Here is a 17,466-nt window from a genome sequence, read left to right as displayed (position 1 = left end):
TGGCATGTAGGTTGAGGATTATAGCACATGGGGAAGGTGCATATTCTTTCATTCCCTCTTGCAGGCTAAGTTGGAAGTGACTTGATATTTTTGTGGAGGGTGAAGAAGGCTTAGAGCTTGTCTACACTACTTGCCAGATCGACAGGCAGCGATCGATCCAGCGGGGGTTGATTTATCACATCTAGTATAGACACGATAAATGGACCGCTGAGCGCTCTCCTGTTGACTCCAGTACTCCACCAGAACGAGGAGCACAAGCGGAGTCAACGGGAGAGCGTTAGCTATCGATTTAGAGCAGTGAAGACACCACAATAAGTAGATCTAAGTACATAGATTTTAGCTACGCTATTCACGTAGCTGAAGTTGCGTATCTTAGCTCGACCTGCGCGGTAGTGTAGACAAGCCCTTGGACTCCTGTGTGTGTAAAAGTCTGATCTGCTCACTTTTTCCTACTTTTACTCCTGTTGCCACTGCAGAAACAACACAGCTAAGAAAATAAGCTATTTTCTAATCTAATTCAAACATGAACAGAATTATTAGCTAAGTACCCACTACACAGCCAGATTCTGCCATAAGCTAACACCTGTGAAACTCTGCTTTGTGGGTGCACTGATTATGCTGGACATTGTACAAACAATCCCTATCCCGAAGGGTTTGCAATCTAAAGACAAACAGCTGAAGGGTAGGGGATGGGAATACAACGTACTGTACTAGCAAATGAACATGGTGATGAATTGGGACAGCTCTGTTAGTAACGTGTATTGTAAATAGTTGGATTGTTGTTTTTTTAAGGTAGCTAAGGGCATAATTTGACTTGCAGAATCTATTCCTGATGATGTTGCATGAGCCAGAAAAAAAAAATCTATTTGACTATAAAATCCAGGTGGCATATCAAAATTAGCTGGTAGGAAAAAAAAGTTTTTACGGTAAACTTAGCAAATCGGATGCTGAAGTCACTGAGAAAAACATGAAATTACAACTGGGGCTGGTCAAGACTTTTCTTTCAAAACATTTTTTTGACAGAACTTGTTTTTTGACTTGACAATTTTTCACAAAGTGTCTACTTGCCACAGAAAATTGACTGTGGTTCAAAAAAATTAATTTACAAAAACTGAAAAATGTTGTAATACTCCATGGGAATTGTAGTTCAGGTTCCTCATGTCCCCATTCTTTTCTATGGGATGGGTTCCCCAGCTGGACTACATCTCCAATGATACACCATGATTAAGTTCTAATTGCACACAAAGTCTACCTCACTTACACCTATATAACTCCAAATTCTGTAACTGATAGCAGAATTTGAATATAATAGTGTGTAACTAAAGGCCAAATATGGTCTGAAGACTGGTGGTGATACAGGACCCAAAAACTACAGAACTATAATGTTCTCAAAGTTCCCTTCCCCAACCACATTAAAGTGATAAATATTTACAGATTAACTTCAGATTACAATTTTTTGCCTGTGAATAGTATATACTAGGGGTACTGGTATGTAGATTTTGGTGAAACCACTAATGTATGAACAGTGAAACAAATGGAATTTCTTAAAAGGTCATTGGGAAGTGCTCAGACCAGTGCCCACTCATACCAGAGTCCCCATGTCTCAACTGAACACTAACAAATACATATCTGGAATCAGTCTGCCCCACTTGTGGGCTAGAATTGTTAAAATAGGTATTAGAATTATAAGAATGTGTTTAGACTTTATTGAATGCTTGTGGGTTGCTGAATGCATTAATCATAACATCTTATAACATCTGTATCCCATATAGTCAGGTAATGTTTGAGTGGCTGTATTGTGAGCCTGTGACTGTGGAAATCACCAGATAGGAGAGAGATGTTAATTAGCATGAAGGGCTTATCAACAGAAGGCATTACATCCTTCCCAACAAACAAGGTCAATCAACACTAGACAAACTATTGTGGCATGTTAAAGAGGACAAAAGATATTTGTTGTTCTGCTCTCTCCCTCGCTTGTCTGCTGTGAAGATGATTCATGCTAGTGGATTCCTCCCATCAGCTGAGTTTGCAACTCAAAGCACATGGCAAGAGTGGGATAAAAATTCCTAACACGAAGGAGCTGATTATCTCTATGCTGCTTGAATTCTGGGGTGGGGGTAGGAGGCAAAGTGTTTCTAGGTAAAAGCAAAAGATCCCCAGCTGCTTAGCCTGAGTTAGCCCTAAAGGACATACAATATTTGCTGATTACAGAAGCTTGTATTACCTTTTGAAACTTAGGATCGTAACTCATTTGTGTATAACTTTACCTGCTTTAACCTTTTAAATGACTCTCTGGTTTCTTCTTCCTATTTTATAAATCTTTATATAGTTTGGCTACAAGTGTTGTCTTTGGTGTGAGATCTAAGCTGCAACTGGCATGGGGTAAATGACTGGTCCTTTGGGACTCAGAGTAACCTGAATATTTCTGTGATTCTTGGTGTAAGGAACCATCTATCACAAAAGTAGGCTCACCTGGGTGGCGAGACAGATCGGAGTAACAGAGGGCAATATCTGTGACTCCATATTAAGGCTATTACTGTGCCTAAGTAATTTACACTTGGTAATTTGTAGATGAAATCTAAGCATAGAACTCAAAACTAATTTGGGGTTTGTGCCTTGGTTCCTAACAGTCTCTGCCTGAGGCTGGCATTAATATTCTTGAATCACTACAGACAGCATTACAGTCATGTCCCTTCAATGGAACTAATTTAGAATCTGCAAGGTGACCAGTGAACTTTCCCCAACTTTAGGTTCCTATATAAAGGGCATTAGGAAACAAGGAAAACTAGCTTGAAGGAAAGGTGTATTTATATTAGGAATAGTTTTTAAAATAAAGCCTTTACTATGAGATCTGGTTGATTATAAAAACTGTTCAACTCTATGAATTGCAGGAATGTTGGTGACTAATGACTTGGGGAAAACAGTCAGTAGGACTTGCCTTTGTTATGGGGATAAGTGGCCTTTTCAGTACTGGAGTACAGTAAGAAATTAAACATGTAAAATTCCAATGGGTCTTCAGTCTTCAGTACTGAAGCTAAGCTGTGCAAGCTATGGCACTTAAAGAAATATAGTTCAGCTGCTCAGAACTGCAACCTGATGTTAAGCCAGTTGTGAAATTTAAATATAAATTTAAACATGGATCCATCTAGATGCAGCTGGATGGGAGTGACTGCATACAAGAACGGATCAGTCAGTCATAAAACATTACACTGAAAAGCTACTACAGCAGTTGAATGATAAGCATGGTCCAGGCTGATCTGAAATAGCACAGCCAATAACAAATATTGCTGACTGCTTCAGACGAGAGAGAGAAAAATAAGTCACAGGCCTGCTGATAAAGCTGAACAGTTTATCACATTTCCGACATTGTAAAATCTTGCTTTAAATTGAAGTTGAGTAAAAACTTCTACCACTTATATAAAATTGTAAATAGCCAGAATCCAGCATATAGAGAGGTGCATTGTTTCTCCCTTTCAGGCTATTGGCTAGGAGCTGTTAGAGCTTAAAGAGAACATATTAAAAAAATATTGTTTGACAATTCCAACCTACACCGTAGGTTAACAACACCAAAATGGCTATAAAATACTTTACCATTTATGCTGTTTATTGTTTTCCATTTCAGTTAGGACAATACAATAGGATGGAGGGTTTCACTTGTCTATAGTAACAATTTCCAGATTATTTGCATTCAAACATCAAAGCATGAGAGAAATGTATTGATTCCCTGCTTATACATATTTAAGACATAGTGTTCTGTCTGAAATTGCAGTGTAAGGTAGTTTAGTAAATGGTCTTCATGCATGAAACATTCCAGGCTATATCTAGTAAAGCAATGAAGTAGCCAGCCAGAAAAAGGTACAGGGTATGCAAAAAAGAGAGGTCAATATAAGAGCAGAGGTATGGATTAAACACAGACTATAGGCGTCAGAAAAACTGATGTGGAAACCCCGACCACAACCAGAGCAGCAGAGCTATCTGCAAAATCAGAATGGCGTACAATCTTAAGCATGTTGCCCTTAGGAGGAAATAATGTACTGTTTTTCCCTCTCAGAGAGAGCAAAATTTATCCTAAGAAAGTAGTTCAATAAAACACATTTGCCAGGAGCAATTACAGCACTACAATCTAGTCCTATTTCCCTCCCAACCTCTTTTTGCCAAAATATCATCTGCTTTGTTTGAAAATCTTTGTCTTGACATGGGGAGTTGGGATTTCACAGCATGGTATATTATGCAAAATATATTAACATTGCTGCAGGGTCTCGGTGAACTTAGAAAGTACCAGGAAGCTATTTCATATTGTTTTAGTTGAAGGATTCGGAAACCTGAGGAAAATAAATAACTCTTCCATTATGAGTGTTTGGTTTTTTTAATTTATATCTATTGTTTAAGATGTTCTGCAATTTTTTGCTAATTTGGGACAGGCATATCAATCCTTATGTTATTTCAATAATGCAGATCTTACTGAGAAGCACTGATTTGGCTTTAATATCCAGTGGAGTTACTGACATTTACCAAAAATGCAGTTGCAGAAGGAGTTGGAAATACAGGATTTTTTTTTTTACATGTTTAAAAACAAAAGCTATTCAGTGCAGAGTTGTCAAAATGCTTAGGGAGACACCCTGACACTAAAATAAATTCTCTTCCATGCCACTTAAAGCTAAATGATAAAGAGGTTTCCTTGACTAATGAAGCAATTCTAAAACTTCAAAGGTTTGTAGAGAGATCCCATCTAAAAAGCTTTACAATGCTTGGTGGAAGTTAGCCCTTCCTAAGTATCTGTACACAAGTAAAAGTATATTTATTATTTTTGGAATACTGGCCATATACTTTATTTTATGGTGATATTATCGGGAATTACAGGCGCTGACCTGGATTTCTGGTGGAGGTAGAACAACACTAAACTTGCTGAAAAAATAGTGAGTAAACATTTAACTTTCACCAGTACAAACTTCATAATTTTCTGAACACCATTAACAAAAACATTCTCACTGGATATTGAATACAGACATTTTTTTTTTTGCAGCAGCTAACTTTGTCATGAACTGGCACAGCTATTGTTTTTAAATTGAAAAGATAGCTTTTTAAATCAACCATCACTTACTTGATTGTCGTATTCGTTGTCCTTAATGACTAAATATCTCAATAGATTTAGTGAGGCCATAATCCTATGAATTAGAAATGTACAGTTCATCACTTAGAGTGCAGATTTATATTAAGATTGACAGTAATTTAATTTGTTCCTGAAAAAACACCAACTGGTATAAAACACAGCAGCCCATTTGTTTAGTAATACAGGTCAACCTCGTGCATCTCTCTGCACTGACTTCCAACTGACTAGACTAACTCAAAGGCTCTGTGTTGATATTCAGAACCTTCCATGTGATGGCCCAATGAAACCTCCCCACAAGAAGGGCAAAAGAAAAAGGAAGCACTATCCTTCTCCTCCTTCCTGCTCCCCTAAGGGGCTTGAACACTCTTGAGGCAAGCAGTTTTTCTCCAAATTCCTCTGGATTTGAACATCTCAGTACTGATTACCTGACTCCTCTCGGGTTCAGATTCCAGTAACATCTTCAAGGCCTGAAAGGGGATCTGCTGTTGAGCCTACTGGCAATCATTCTGCATGCTTTTCTTCTGCTTGACTGCCTATACCAATTTCTCTAGTCATAATCCAGAATCACTTTGGGGTACCTTTGACCCCTTCAGAGATGAATCTAGAAGATGCCCTCCTTAAATCTTGAGACTTCGTCAGCTTCCCTCACCTCAGATCCAGAAATTATGGAAGGATCTCATAGAGGGTCCTCTTCAGCAGTCCATGTGGCCCTATGTACAGGGCTCCACAAAAGCCCTGTGGGAGGCTGAGATACCAGCTCTGGCACAGACCTCAGTACCAGTATCCGTTCCAACATGGTGCCCTCCCTCAGCACTCATATGCATCTATTCCTCATCTGGTGCCAACCCAAGCCTTCCTTGCCAGCAATGATACCAGCACTGCAAAGACCTGCCTCTAGCTGAGAAATGGGATGAGACTCCTTCAGAGGAGCCACATGAGTCCCCTTTGGAGAACTTCTGTAGCTCTTCACCTTCCCAGTAAGAAAAACATGAAGGTTCCTGGATCAACATAAGTGCTGCTTGAAACCAGTGGTGGCTAGCCCAAGTATTTCACATATGGAGACAACCAGAATAGTGTGTGTCAAACAAAACACCAAATACCAAATGCCAAGTACACACAAAGACAAAAGTTTTCTTAGATGTGTTCCTACTATGTGTCTTCCTCCGATTCCCCTGATACCAAGTATATAAAGATCAGGTTGGACAGAGCCAACATCCTATTAATAGCCTCAATGTGACCTCATCGTCACTGGCAGCCACATCTTCTGCAGCTGGCTAGAGAATCACTGTACTTGCTGCCTCTGCTTCCAAACCTCCTATCTCAACAGTAAGGAAGGATTCTGCATTCCAACCCAGAGATATTCCTCGTGCAGCCTGAAGGATAACCTGCTGACTAATATGAGGGTTCACACCATTCTTTTACAATCCACAAAGGGCTTCACCCTGCTATAAACAAAACTGGAAACTGTTTACTATCTGGGACACTAGCAAATAAGTGACTCCATCCTGAGCTTGGGCCCATGCAATCCTAGAGTACTTTATAAACTTTAAGTCTCAGGACTTAGGCTTAGCCTCCTCATATTGCTGTTCATATGGCAGCAATATCTGCTCACCACAACAACATTAAAGAGAATCCTATCTTCCATACTAAGGTCTCCGGATTTCTTAAGGGCATGGTAAATAAATTCCCCCCAATTAGGGAGCCCTGGGCTTTATGGGACCTAAATCTTGACCCAACAAAGCTGACAGGCCCTCATTATGAGCTTCTTGTGCAACTCCCTCTCACACACTTAGTGATTAAAACAGCCTTCCCAATAGCAATTACATCTGCTAGGAGGGTGAGTTAGCTTAGTGCTTTGAACATTCGACCTTATACCCACAGGGACAAAGTCACCAGGAAGCCCCATACCAGCTTCATGCTTAAGGTAGTCTCAGTTTTCCACCTGTCTCAATGTATTTCCCTCCCCATGTTCTTCCCCAGACCTCATTCCTACCCTTGGAAGCCTACCTAGATGTAAAAGGAGTACTCAGTTTTTACCTGAAAAGACCAAACTCTTTAGAAAACCCATTAACTTATCTGCAATATAAAGAAAGATGCCAGGGAGAACCCACTACGGAACAGATACTCACAGACAGTTGTTACGTCCCACCTAGGAAACCCCCTGCTTTAAACACCCATTCTGCAAGAGTTACCACAGCATCAGTAGCATGCCTTAGGCAGGTTCCTCTGGTAGAGTTAAGCAAAGCATCAACCTGGAGTTCTGTGCTAGACCCACTCCTTCAATTGAGCATCGTGCTCTGATGGCCAGTTTGGGAAAGCCGTGCTCCAGTCGATATTTAGTGAAGAACTCCATGTCCATCCTCCACCTGCTGGAGCACTCCTTACTGTTTTACCACAAATGGGAAAACCCTGAGACGCTCTTGAAGAAAAAGAGGTTACTTTTGTTCTTCAAGAACTATCTCTGTGCACTCACACTACCTGCCCAACTTCCCCTCTGCCTCAGATTTCTATATAATGTCTGCGGTTAGGGAGAAGAAATTGAGACTGTTGTGGGATGATGCACTTCCTTATATACAGTAGGGCAATTACATCACCCTCGCATGAGCTCTCTTCTGTTGAAGGAGCATGATTCAAGATAGTTCTGCAGCTCGATGCCAGGCCACTACATCTCACAGAAGAGCTAGCACACAGGTGACACTTGAAGAACAATAGTTACTAGTAAGTAACCTCTTATTGCTATTAATGTTGATAAATGCAAAGTAATGCACACTGGAAAACATAAAACTAACTATACATATACAATGATGGGGTCTAAATTAGCTGTTACCACTCAAGAAAGAGATCTTGGAGTCACTGTGGATAGTTCTCTGAAATCATCCACTCAATGTGCAGCAGCAGAATTTTGGGAATCATCAAGAAAGGGATAGATAATAAGACAGAAAATATCGTATTGCCTCTATATAAATCCATGGTACGCCCACACCTTGAATACTGTGTGCAGATGTGGTCGCCCCATCTGAACAAAGATATATTGGAATTGGAAAGGGTTCAGAAAAGGGCAACAAAAATGATTAGGGGTATGGAACGGCTTCCGTATGAGGAGAGATTAATAAGACTAGGACTTTTCAGCTTGTAAAAGAGGCGACTAAGGGGGGATATGATAGAGGTCTATAAAATCATGAATGGTATAGAGAAAGTAAATAAGGAAGTGTTACTTACTTCTCATAATACAAGAACAAAGGACCACCAAATGATATTAATAGGTAGCAGGTTTAAAACAAACACAAGAAAGTATTTTTTCACACAATGCACTGTCAGCCTCTGGAACTCCTTGCCAGAGGGTGTTCTGAAGGCCAATACTATAACGGGGTTCATAAGGGAGCTAGATAGATTCATGGAAGATAGGTCCATCAATGGCTATTAGCCAGGATGGGCAGGAATGGTGTCCCTAGCCTCTGTTTGCCAGAAGCTGGGCTTGGGTGACAGGGCATGGATTACTTTATGATAACCTGTCTGTTCATTCCTTTTGGGGCACCTGCCATTGGCCACTGTCAGAGGACAGGATACTGGGCTTGATGATCTTTGGTCTGACCCAGTATGGCCGTTCTCATGCTAGTTTCAACTTAATACAGTCATGACCTTTTCTACTGCAATGCTGCACTCCACTGAAAGGGTAGTGTCATACGATGACACTGGCCCTTTAAAGAGGAAAGAGGCCAGTACACTTGTCACTAGTCAGCTGCCTCCAATTAGGCTTAAAAGAGGGTGCCCAGGCCCTACGGGGGGAGGTCCCTGAAGGAAGAGCTAAGTAAGAGCTGCGTGAGGGGAAACCATAATAGCAGAAACCATGAGCTGCTGCTGCTGAGTTCTCCAGAAAACTGTCAAGGACTGGCTAGAGCTGGCGAACTCTGCTGAGTTGCAAGAAGGCTTGTGCAGTGGCCCCTAGGAAGATGGGAAGGACCAGCATGGTCAGCGAAAGCTGGGATCAGAAACAAGGAAGGGACGGTTCCTTGAGCAGGACAGGGGTAGGACTCACAGGCCAGGAGGCCTGAGGAGCATAACACTCCAGGGAGCTCTCGGCAGAAGACTCAAGTGGAGGGCTGTTGGAGGAGCCCAAGAACAAAAGATTGTTCCTAGAGGGAGGTGCCTCTGAACAGGGGTAGGATTCACAAGACAGGCGGCTGCTGGAGTAAAGCACTGCAGGGAGCCCTCTTGCAGGAGACCTGAACTGGGGGCTACTGGAAAAGACTTGAGAGTTCCGAGACCTACTTTTCACCCACAGGTAGATGGCCTGGAGAGTGGGACCCTAGAACAGGGGTTAAAGGAACTGAGGCAGAGTAGTTAATGACTCTCAGGTGACTAAGGAAGGGTGACCTTTGAAGGGCATTGAAGGGCTGCTGCATTGTAACCTTGTTTTACTTTGGGATTTTGCAAAGAAATGTTTTATTATCAGGTAAAGCAGACTGTGAAGAACTTCAAAAAGATCTCACAAAACTAAGTGATTGGGCAACAAAATGGCAAACGAAATTTAATGTGGATAAATGTAAAGTAATGCACACTGGAAAAAATAACCCTAACTATACATACAATATGATGGGAGCAAATTTAGCTACAGCTACAACTAATCAGGAAAGATCTTGGAGTCATCGTGGATAGTTCTCTGAAGACGTCCACGCAGTATACAGCGACAGTCAAAAAAGCTAACAGGATGTTAGGAATCATTAAAAAAGGGATAGAGAATAAGATGGAGAATATCTTATTGCCCTTATATAAATCCATGGTACGCCCACATCTTGAATACTGCATAGAGATGTGGTCTCCTCATCTCAAAAAAGATATACTGGCATTAGAAAAGGTTCAGAGAAGGGCAACTAAAATTATTAGGGGTTTGGAACCAGTCCCATATGAGGACAGATTAAAAGAGGCTAGGACTTTTCAGCTTGGAAAAAAGAAGACTAAGGGGGGATATGATAGTGGTATATAAAATCATGAGTGGTGTGGAGAAAGTGAATCAGGAAAAGTTATTTACTTGTTTCCACAATATAAGAACTAGGGGCCACCAAATGAAATTAATGGGCAGCAGGTTTAAAACAAATAAAAGAAAGTTCTTTTTCACACAGTGCACAGTCAACCTGTGGAACTCCTTGCCTGAGGAGGTTGTGAAGGCTAGGACTGTAACAGGGTTTAAAAGAGAACTAGATAAATTCATGGAGGTTAAGTCCATTAATGGCTGTTAGCCAGGATGGGTAAGGAATGGTGTCCTTAGACTCTGTTTGTGAGAGGGTGGAGATGGATGGCAGGAGAGAGATCACTTGATCGTTACCTGTTAGGTTCACTCCCTCTGGGGCACTTGGCATTGGCCACTGTTGGCAGACAGGATACTGGGCTGGATGGACCTTTGGTCTGACCCAGTGTGGCCATTCTTATGTTCTTAGGTGTCTGTGACTTTTTATATCAGGGTTTAAATTTGCCACTAAAAGAGACAATATTCCTTTGCATGGATGGATTCCAACTGGATGGAAACTGAGGCAGACGTGCATGTCATGCAATGGCTTGCCATAGGAGGGCACCCCAGGCAGGGGGCACCTTATCACAGGGAGGAACTAGTTTATTTAACTAATAATTTCCATCCTTGGTTCTAAAATTCTGAGACAAACTGATACTCTCCTCATAGATTATGCAGCAGTCACTTGCTTAGTTGCACTTACTTTGTCATTAAATAAAAATCTGGGCAATCTTCAAATTATATATATACACACACATACATACAGATACACACAGATTTAGATTTACTCTAGTTCTGATTACATCTCACCTATCTGAGTTTTGGAGAAGATCTGTTTCAGCCCCTTCAGGAAGCAACAGCACTAAATCTAGAAGTGAAACCAGCTGGGGTCCAGTAAACCACTTACTGTCATTTGCTTTCTGGAAAGCAACAGGGAAAAAGAGAGAAAAAGTTTAAATTCACACTTTGCGTAATCATGTAGTGTAACAATATGACCACTGGGTAGTGTCTGAAAATGAGGAAATCAATTTACGGAAAAAGATGTATGCAGATTACCATAAAATGATCAAAATATACTAATCTTTTCAAGATCAGACATTTCCACACTCTTTCCCCAGCTCACCCACTCAAGCTATCCATTCTATTCTTATCTGAGTCATTAGACTCTCTTTCCATTTCTACTCTTCCCAGCCCCACCTAACTACACCATTCTTTGAGTCTGTTAATATGATTTTTTTGCCTCTGTCTTCACTAACCAGGTCAGCTCCCAGACTGCTGCGCTGGGCATCACAGCATGGGGAGTAGATGGCCAGCCCTCTGTGGAGAAAGAGGTGGTTAGGGACTATTTAGAAAAGCTGGACGTGCATAAGCCCATGGGGCCGGATGAGTTGCATCTGAGAGTGCTAAAGGAATTGGTGGCTGTGATTGCAGAGCCATTGGCAATTATCTTTGAAAACTCGTGGCGAACGGGGGAAGTCCCGGAAGACTGGAAAAAGGCTAATGTAGTGCCAATCTTTAAAAAAGGGAAGAAGGAGGATCCTGGGAACTATAGGCCAGTCAGCCTCACCTCAGTCCCTGGAAAAATCATGGAGCAGGTCCTCAAAGAATCAATCCTGAAGCACTTACATGAGAGGAAAGCGATCAGGAACAGTCAGCATGGATTCACCAAGGGAAGGTCGTGCCTGACTAATCTAATCGCCTTCTATGATGAGATTATTGGTTCTGTGGATGAAGGGAAAGCAGTGGATGTATTGTTTCTTGACTTTAGCAAAGCTTTTGACACGGTCTCCCACGGTATTCTTGTCAGCAAGTTAAAGAAGTATGGGCTGGATGAATGCACTATAAGGTGGGTAGAAAGTTGGCTAGATTGTCGGGCTCAATGGGTAGTGATCAATGGCTCCATGTCTAGTTGGCAGCCGGTGTCAAGTGGAGTGCCCCAAGGGTCGGTCCTGGGGCCGGTTTTGTTCAATATCTTCATAAATGATCTGGAGGATGGTGTGGCTTGCACTCTCAGCAAATTTGCGGATGATACTAAACTGGGAGGAGTGGTAGATACGCTGGAGGGCAGGGATAGGATACAGAGGGACCTAGACAAATTGGAGGATTGGGCCAAAAGAAATCTGATGAGGTTCAATAAGGATAAGTGCAGGGTCCTGCACTTAGGATGGAAGAACCCAATGCACAGTTACAGACTAGGGACCAAATGGCTAGGCAGCAGTTCTGCGGAAAAGGACCTAGGGGTGACAGTGGACGAGAAGCTGGATATGAGTCAGCAGTGTGCCCTTGTTGCCAAGAAGGCCAATGGCATTTTGGGATGTATAAGTAGGGGCATAGCCAGCAGATCGAGGGATGTGATCTTGCCCCTCTATTCAGCATTGGTGAGGCCTCGTCTGCAGTACTGTGTCCAGTTTTGGGCCCCACACTACAAGAAGGATGTGGATAAATTGAAGAGAGTCCAGCGAAGGGGAACAAAAATTATTAGGGGTCTGGAACACATGACTTATGAGGAGAGGCTGAGGGAGCTGGGATTGTTTAGCCTGCAGAAGAGAAGAATGAGGGGGGATTGGATAGCTGCTTTCAGCTACCTGAAAGGGGGTTCCAAAGAGGATGGCTCTAGACTGTTCTCAATGGTAGCAGATGACAGAACGAGGAGTAATGGTCTCAAGTTGCAGTGGGGGAGGTTTAGGTTGGATATTAGGAAAAACTTCTTCACTAGGAGGGTGGTGAAACACTGGAATGCGTTCCCTAGGGAGGTGGTAGAATCTCCTTCCTTAAAAGTTTTTAAGGTCAGGCTTGAGAAAGCCCTGGCTGGGATGATTTAAATGGGGATTGGTCCTGCTTTGAGCAGGGGGTTGGACTAGATGACCTTCAGGGGTCCCTTCCAACCCTGAAATTCTATGATTCTATCTTTAAATCAACTGGCTCAGCCACTGTTAGGTAGGTGAGTAATGCAAGGATGGGAACAGTTGATGGGAGGGATCTTTCAGTTGTTATATGACTCCCACCAGCAGTGCAGAATCCAAGTACTTCACAACATTAATGATCATTTTCTCCCAACACCTGGGCGAGGTACAAAAGTATTATCACCATTTTACAGATGGGAAACAGAGGCATAGAGAGAAACACAGAAGTTTTCAAACCTAGGTGCCTAAAGGTAGGTTCCTAAACCTATATTTGGACACAAAGCTAATAGTGGCCTATCTCAGAAGTGCCAAGGACCAACACATCCCACTGAAGTAAATGGAAACAGCAGGTCGTGCGCACCTTTGAAAATCAGGCCATTTTTAGTTTAGGCACTTTCACTGTAAAACTTTGGCCTAAGCAACTTGCACAAGATACCACAAGAAGTCTGTGGCAGAGTCAGGAACTGAACCCAGATCCCCTGAGCCCAATCCAGTACCTCAACCAAAAGAGCATCTTTTCTCTGTCCTTTGGATAAAGAACTATGTGATGATATCCCAGTATCAATAAGGAAAACAACATACTTTTGAGACTAAGCATGAGAAACTGCTGCACAAACGGTAATTTTAGGAAAAAGAAAAGGAATACTTGTGGCACCTTAGAGACTAACCAATTTATTTGAGCATAAGCTTTCGTGAGCTACAGCTCACTTCATCGGATGCATACCGTGGAAACTGCAGCAGACTTTATATATACACAGAGAATATGAAACAATACCTCCTCCCACCCCACTGTCCTGCTGGTAATAGCTTATCTAAAGTGATCATCAGGTGGGCCATTTCCAGCACAAATCCAGGTTTTCTCATCCTCCACCCCCCCACACAAATTCACTCTCCTGCTGGTGATAGCCCATCCAAAGTGACAACTCTTTACACAATGTGCATGATAATCAAGTTGGGCTATTTCCTGCACAAATCCAGGTTTTCTCACATCCCCCCCACCCCCATACACACACAAACTCACTCTCCTGCTGGTAATAGCTCATTCAAACTGACCATTCTCCAAGTTTAAATCCAAGTTAAACCAGAACATCTGGGGGAGGAGGGGGGGGAAAACAAGAGGAAACAGGCTACCTTGCATAATGACTTAGCCACTCCCAGTCTCTATTTAAGCCTAAATTAATAGTATCCAATTTGCAAATGAATTCCAATTCAGCAGTTTCTCGCTGGAGTCTGGATTTGAAGTTTTTTTGTTTTAAGATAGCGACCTTCATGTCTGTGATTGCGTGACCAGAGAGATTGAAGTGTTCTCCGACTGGTTTATGAATGTTATAATTCTTGACATCTGATTTGTGTCCATTTATTCTTTTACGTAGAGACTGTCCAGTTTGCCCAATGTACATGGCAGAGGGGCATTGCTGGCACATGGCATATATCACATTGGTGGATGTGCAGGTGAACGAGCCTCTGATAGTGTGGCTGATGTTATTAGGCCCTGTGATGGTGTCCCCTGAATAGATATGTGGGCACAATTGGCAACGGGCTTTGTTGCAAGGATAAGTTCCTGGGTTAGTGGTTCTGTTGTGTGGTATGTGGTTGTTGGTGAGTATTTGCTTCAGGTTGCGGGGCTGTCTGTAGGCAAGGACTGGCCTGTCTCCCAAGATTTGTGAGAGTGTTGGGTCATCCTTTAGGATAGGTTGTAGATCCTTAATAATGCGTTGGAGGGGTTTTAGTTGGGGGCTGAAGGTGACGGCTAGTGGCGTTCTGTTATTTTCTTTGTTAGGCCTGTCCTGTAGTAGGTAACTTCTGGGAACTCTTCTGGCTCTATCAATCTGTTTCTTTACTTCTGCAGGTGGGTAATTCATTGAAAACAGCTTGGAATGAAACAGTCATCTCAATCATACACTATCTTACTACTGCTGTTATGCTATAATGAAGTGTCATGCCACAGCATGTGTGGGACAGAGAGAAGTGGTTAATTATTCTGGTGGATATTAACACCACCCACAGGTAAAATTAGAAGGATATCTACCAACAAAGCCCCAATTCAGGAAGGCATCCTGAGTCAGGACAACAGTGTCAATGGGATGTAAGCATGTACGGAAGTGTTTTTCTAAATCGGCCAGAAGAGTGATCTTTAGAAAGCTGGGCGTGCATCATTGCAGTAGTAGCATCACCTGCTAAGATTGCCCAACACCTCCCATTATCGGAACTTGTTTTCAGATACTTTTATATAACTTTGCCAAACTTTAATCATTTGGGCTAAAATGGTTCCATGCTGGGTATCTACCTCAAACTATTTTTTTTTTAAATTTCAATGGAAACAGTTCAGTAGCTTCCAAGAAGGGAAAAATACATTTTGCCCATGTTAAAAAAAAATCTGGTAACCTCGTCTTTGAAAAACTCAAGTGCACTCCTGCTTTGGAGCAGCAGCTACAGAGAAAGTCAGACTTCAGCCTGTAAATAAAATAGTATGTAGTTGTGTAATTATAGACTGTATCATAATGCATAACCTTAAGGAGGACAAATTAATGTTGCACAGGCAACTTTAATTCTTGCATTTCTTAACTTTAAATATGCAAGGTCAAGCACTCAAATCTCCTTTTAACACAGTATTTTCATATGTAATACATAAATAATTTGGAGCCTAAACTATATGAATTCTTTAAAAACGGTATTGAAAGCACTTTCTAAATTAGGAACTTACAATATTCTCACCTTTAATGATAAATCAATCTGATTTTTGATATTTTGTATAACATAGCCTTCTACGCCAGCGTGGTTGCTTGTCTTCAATAAACACCTTTAAAGTAAAATAGAGAAAGACAGTATCTCCTAGATATTGCATTACATTTCATTGAAAAAATATAGATTAAATTCTGGCTTCATAGAAATAAATGGGAGTTTTGCCATTGACTTCAAGGGGGACAGAATTTTACCCCTAATCTTTGGAGTTCACAAAAGGGCTGGCTTCAGTGTTTTGTTTTTTAGTAACAAGAAAACTAAAATCAATTGCCATTGTCATGAAATTAACATGGTAGCTCCTATGTGAGCTCCTATGCAGTGTTAGGATATAGATAGATATTCAGGCCTGTCTGTAAAGGCCTACGCTCTAAGAATTTAGGTGTATTCTTATCACTTGGCTAGTTCTAGAGGTACAAAAGAAAGAATCAAAATCACTGTCTGCTGGTGTAAGGGCCTTCTCTTACTGTGACAGTCTGAGGCCCTGTTCTTAGGCTAAGGCCTTCGGCTAAGCAACAGAGGCAGCCATAAGCTGGGAAGCGAACAGTCACATCCTCACATTCCAAACTAGTCACATTGAAATAAGGTGCTATTGGGCTGGTAGGAATACAATCCTGTCCTGATAGTGCCTATCACCTCCAGAGAAAGGGAAGTGCCTAGAAAATGTAAAGGGAAACTTAGTTTGATAGCTTTCTGTCTGGCAAGAACTCACTTATCAATAGCTGGGATGTGAAATCCTCACTTCTGTATTGTTTTGTCATTATAGTTCCCACTTTGTTATTGTTTGTCTGTATAACCTCTGTCTGGTTCCGTGATTGTTTCTGTCTGCTGTATAATTAATTTTGCTGAGTGTAAACTAAATTAAGGTGGTGGGATATAATTGGGTACATAATCATGTTACAATATGTTAGGATTGGTTAGTTAAATTTCAGGAACATGATTAGTTAAGGTATAGCAAAGCAGAACTCAAGTTTTACTATATAGTCTGCAGTCAATCAGGAAGTGAGGGGGTGGGTGTGTGGGGGAGATGGGAACAGGGAATGGGGTGGGGAAATTGCAATCATGTTTTGCTAAAGGGGGAAATTGGAACAGGGATTGGGGTAAGGAAATTGGAATCATGTTTTGCTAAGGGCAGGAATGGGAACAGGGACACAGGTGTAAGGCTCTGTGGTGTCAGAGCTGGGAAGGGGGACACTAAGGAAGGAAACTGGAATCATGTTTGCTGGAAGTTCACCCCAAGAAACATCAAATTGTTTGCACCTTTGGACTTTGGGTATTGTTGCTCTCTGTTCATGTGAGAAGGACCAGGGAAGTAAGTGGGTGAAGAAATAAGCCCCCTAACATGCAGTTACCATGATTTCTGACTGAGTTACTAGGCAATTAAAGGTTTCAGAGTAACAGCCGTGTTAGTCTGTATTCGCAAAAAGAAAAGGAGTACTTGTGGCACCTTAGAGACTAACCAATTTATTTGAGCATGAGCTTTCGTGAGCTACAGCTCACTTCATCGGATGAAAGCTCATGCTCAAATAAATTGGTTAGTCTGTAAGGTGCCACAAGTACTCCTTTTCTTTAGGCAATTAAATTGCATCAAGACATGTTTTTCTGCATTTCATGCAGGATGCATACCTGAACAAAGTGTATTTTCCCTCTGCATCAAACTTGTCTATATATAACTGCAATATCTTCAAACTCTTCTTTCGCTAAAAGAA

The 17,466-nt window shown here is 41.6% G+C and overlaps 1 protein-coding gene across 2 annotated transcripts in view; it reads right to left on the bottom strand.

Annotated features, from left to right (window-relative positions):
• GLMN (glomulin, FKBP associated protein) overlaps nt 1–17,466 on the bottom strand; it is a 51,605-nt gene that overhangs the window by 4,213 nt on the left and 29,926 nt on the right. For both annotated transcript variants that reach the window (XM_073357080.1, XM_073357079.1), the window contains 4 exons: nt 17,384–17,457; nt 15,734–15,818; nt 10,926–11,035; nt 5,102–5,165 (listed from right to left, as the gene is read on the bottom strand). In XM_073357080.1, the coding sequence (XP_073213181.1) occupies nt 5,102–5,165; nt 10,926–11,035; nt 15,734–15,818; nt 17,384–17,457 (333 nt within the window). The remainder of the gene's footprint in view (nt 1–5,101; nt 5,166–10,925; nt 11,036–15,733; nt 15,819–17,383; nt 17,458–17,466) is intronic.

The sequence above is a fragment of the Lepidochelys kempii genome, chromosome 8 (genome assembly GCF_965140265.1).
Source record: "Lepidochelys kempii isolate rLepKem1 chromosome 8, rLepKem1.hap2, whole genome shotgun sequence".
Classification (NCBI taxonomy): domain Eukaryota; kingdom Metazoa; phylum Chordata; order Testudines; family Cheloniidae; genus Lepidochelys; species Lepidochelys kempii.
This window is presented reverse-complemented; position numbering and strand designations above follow the sequence as displayed.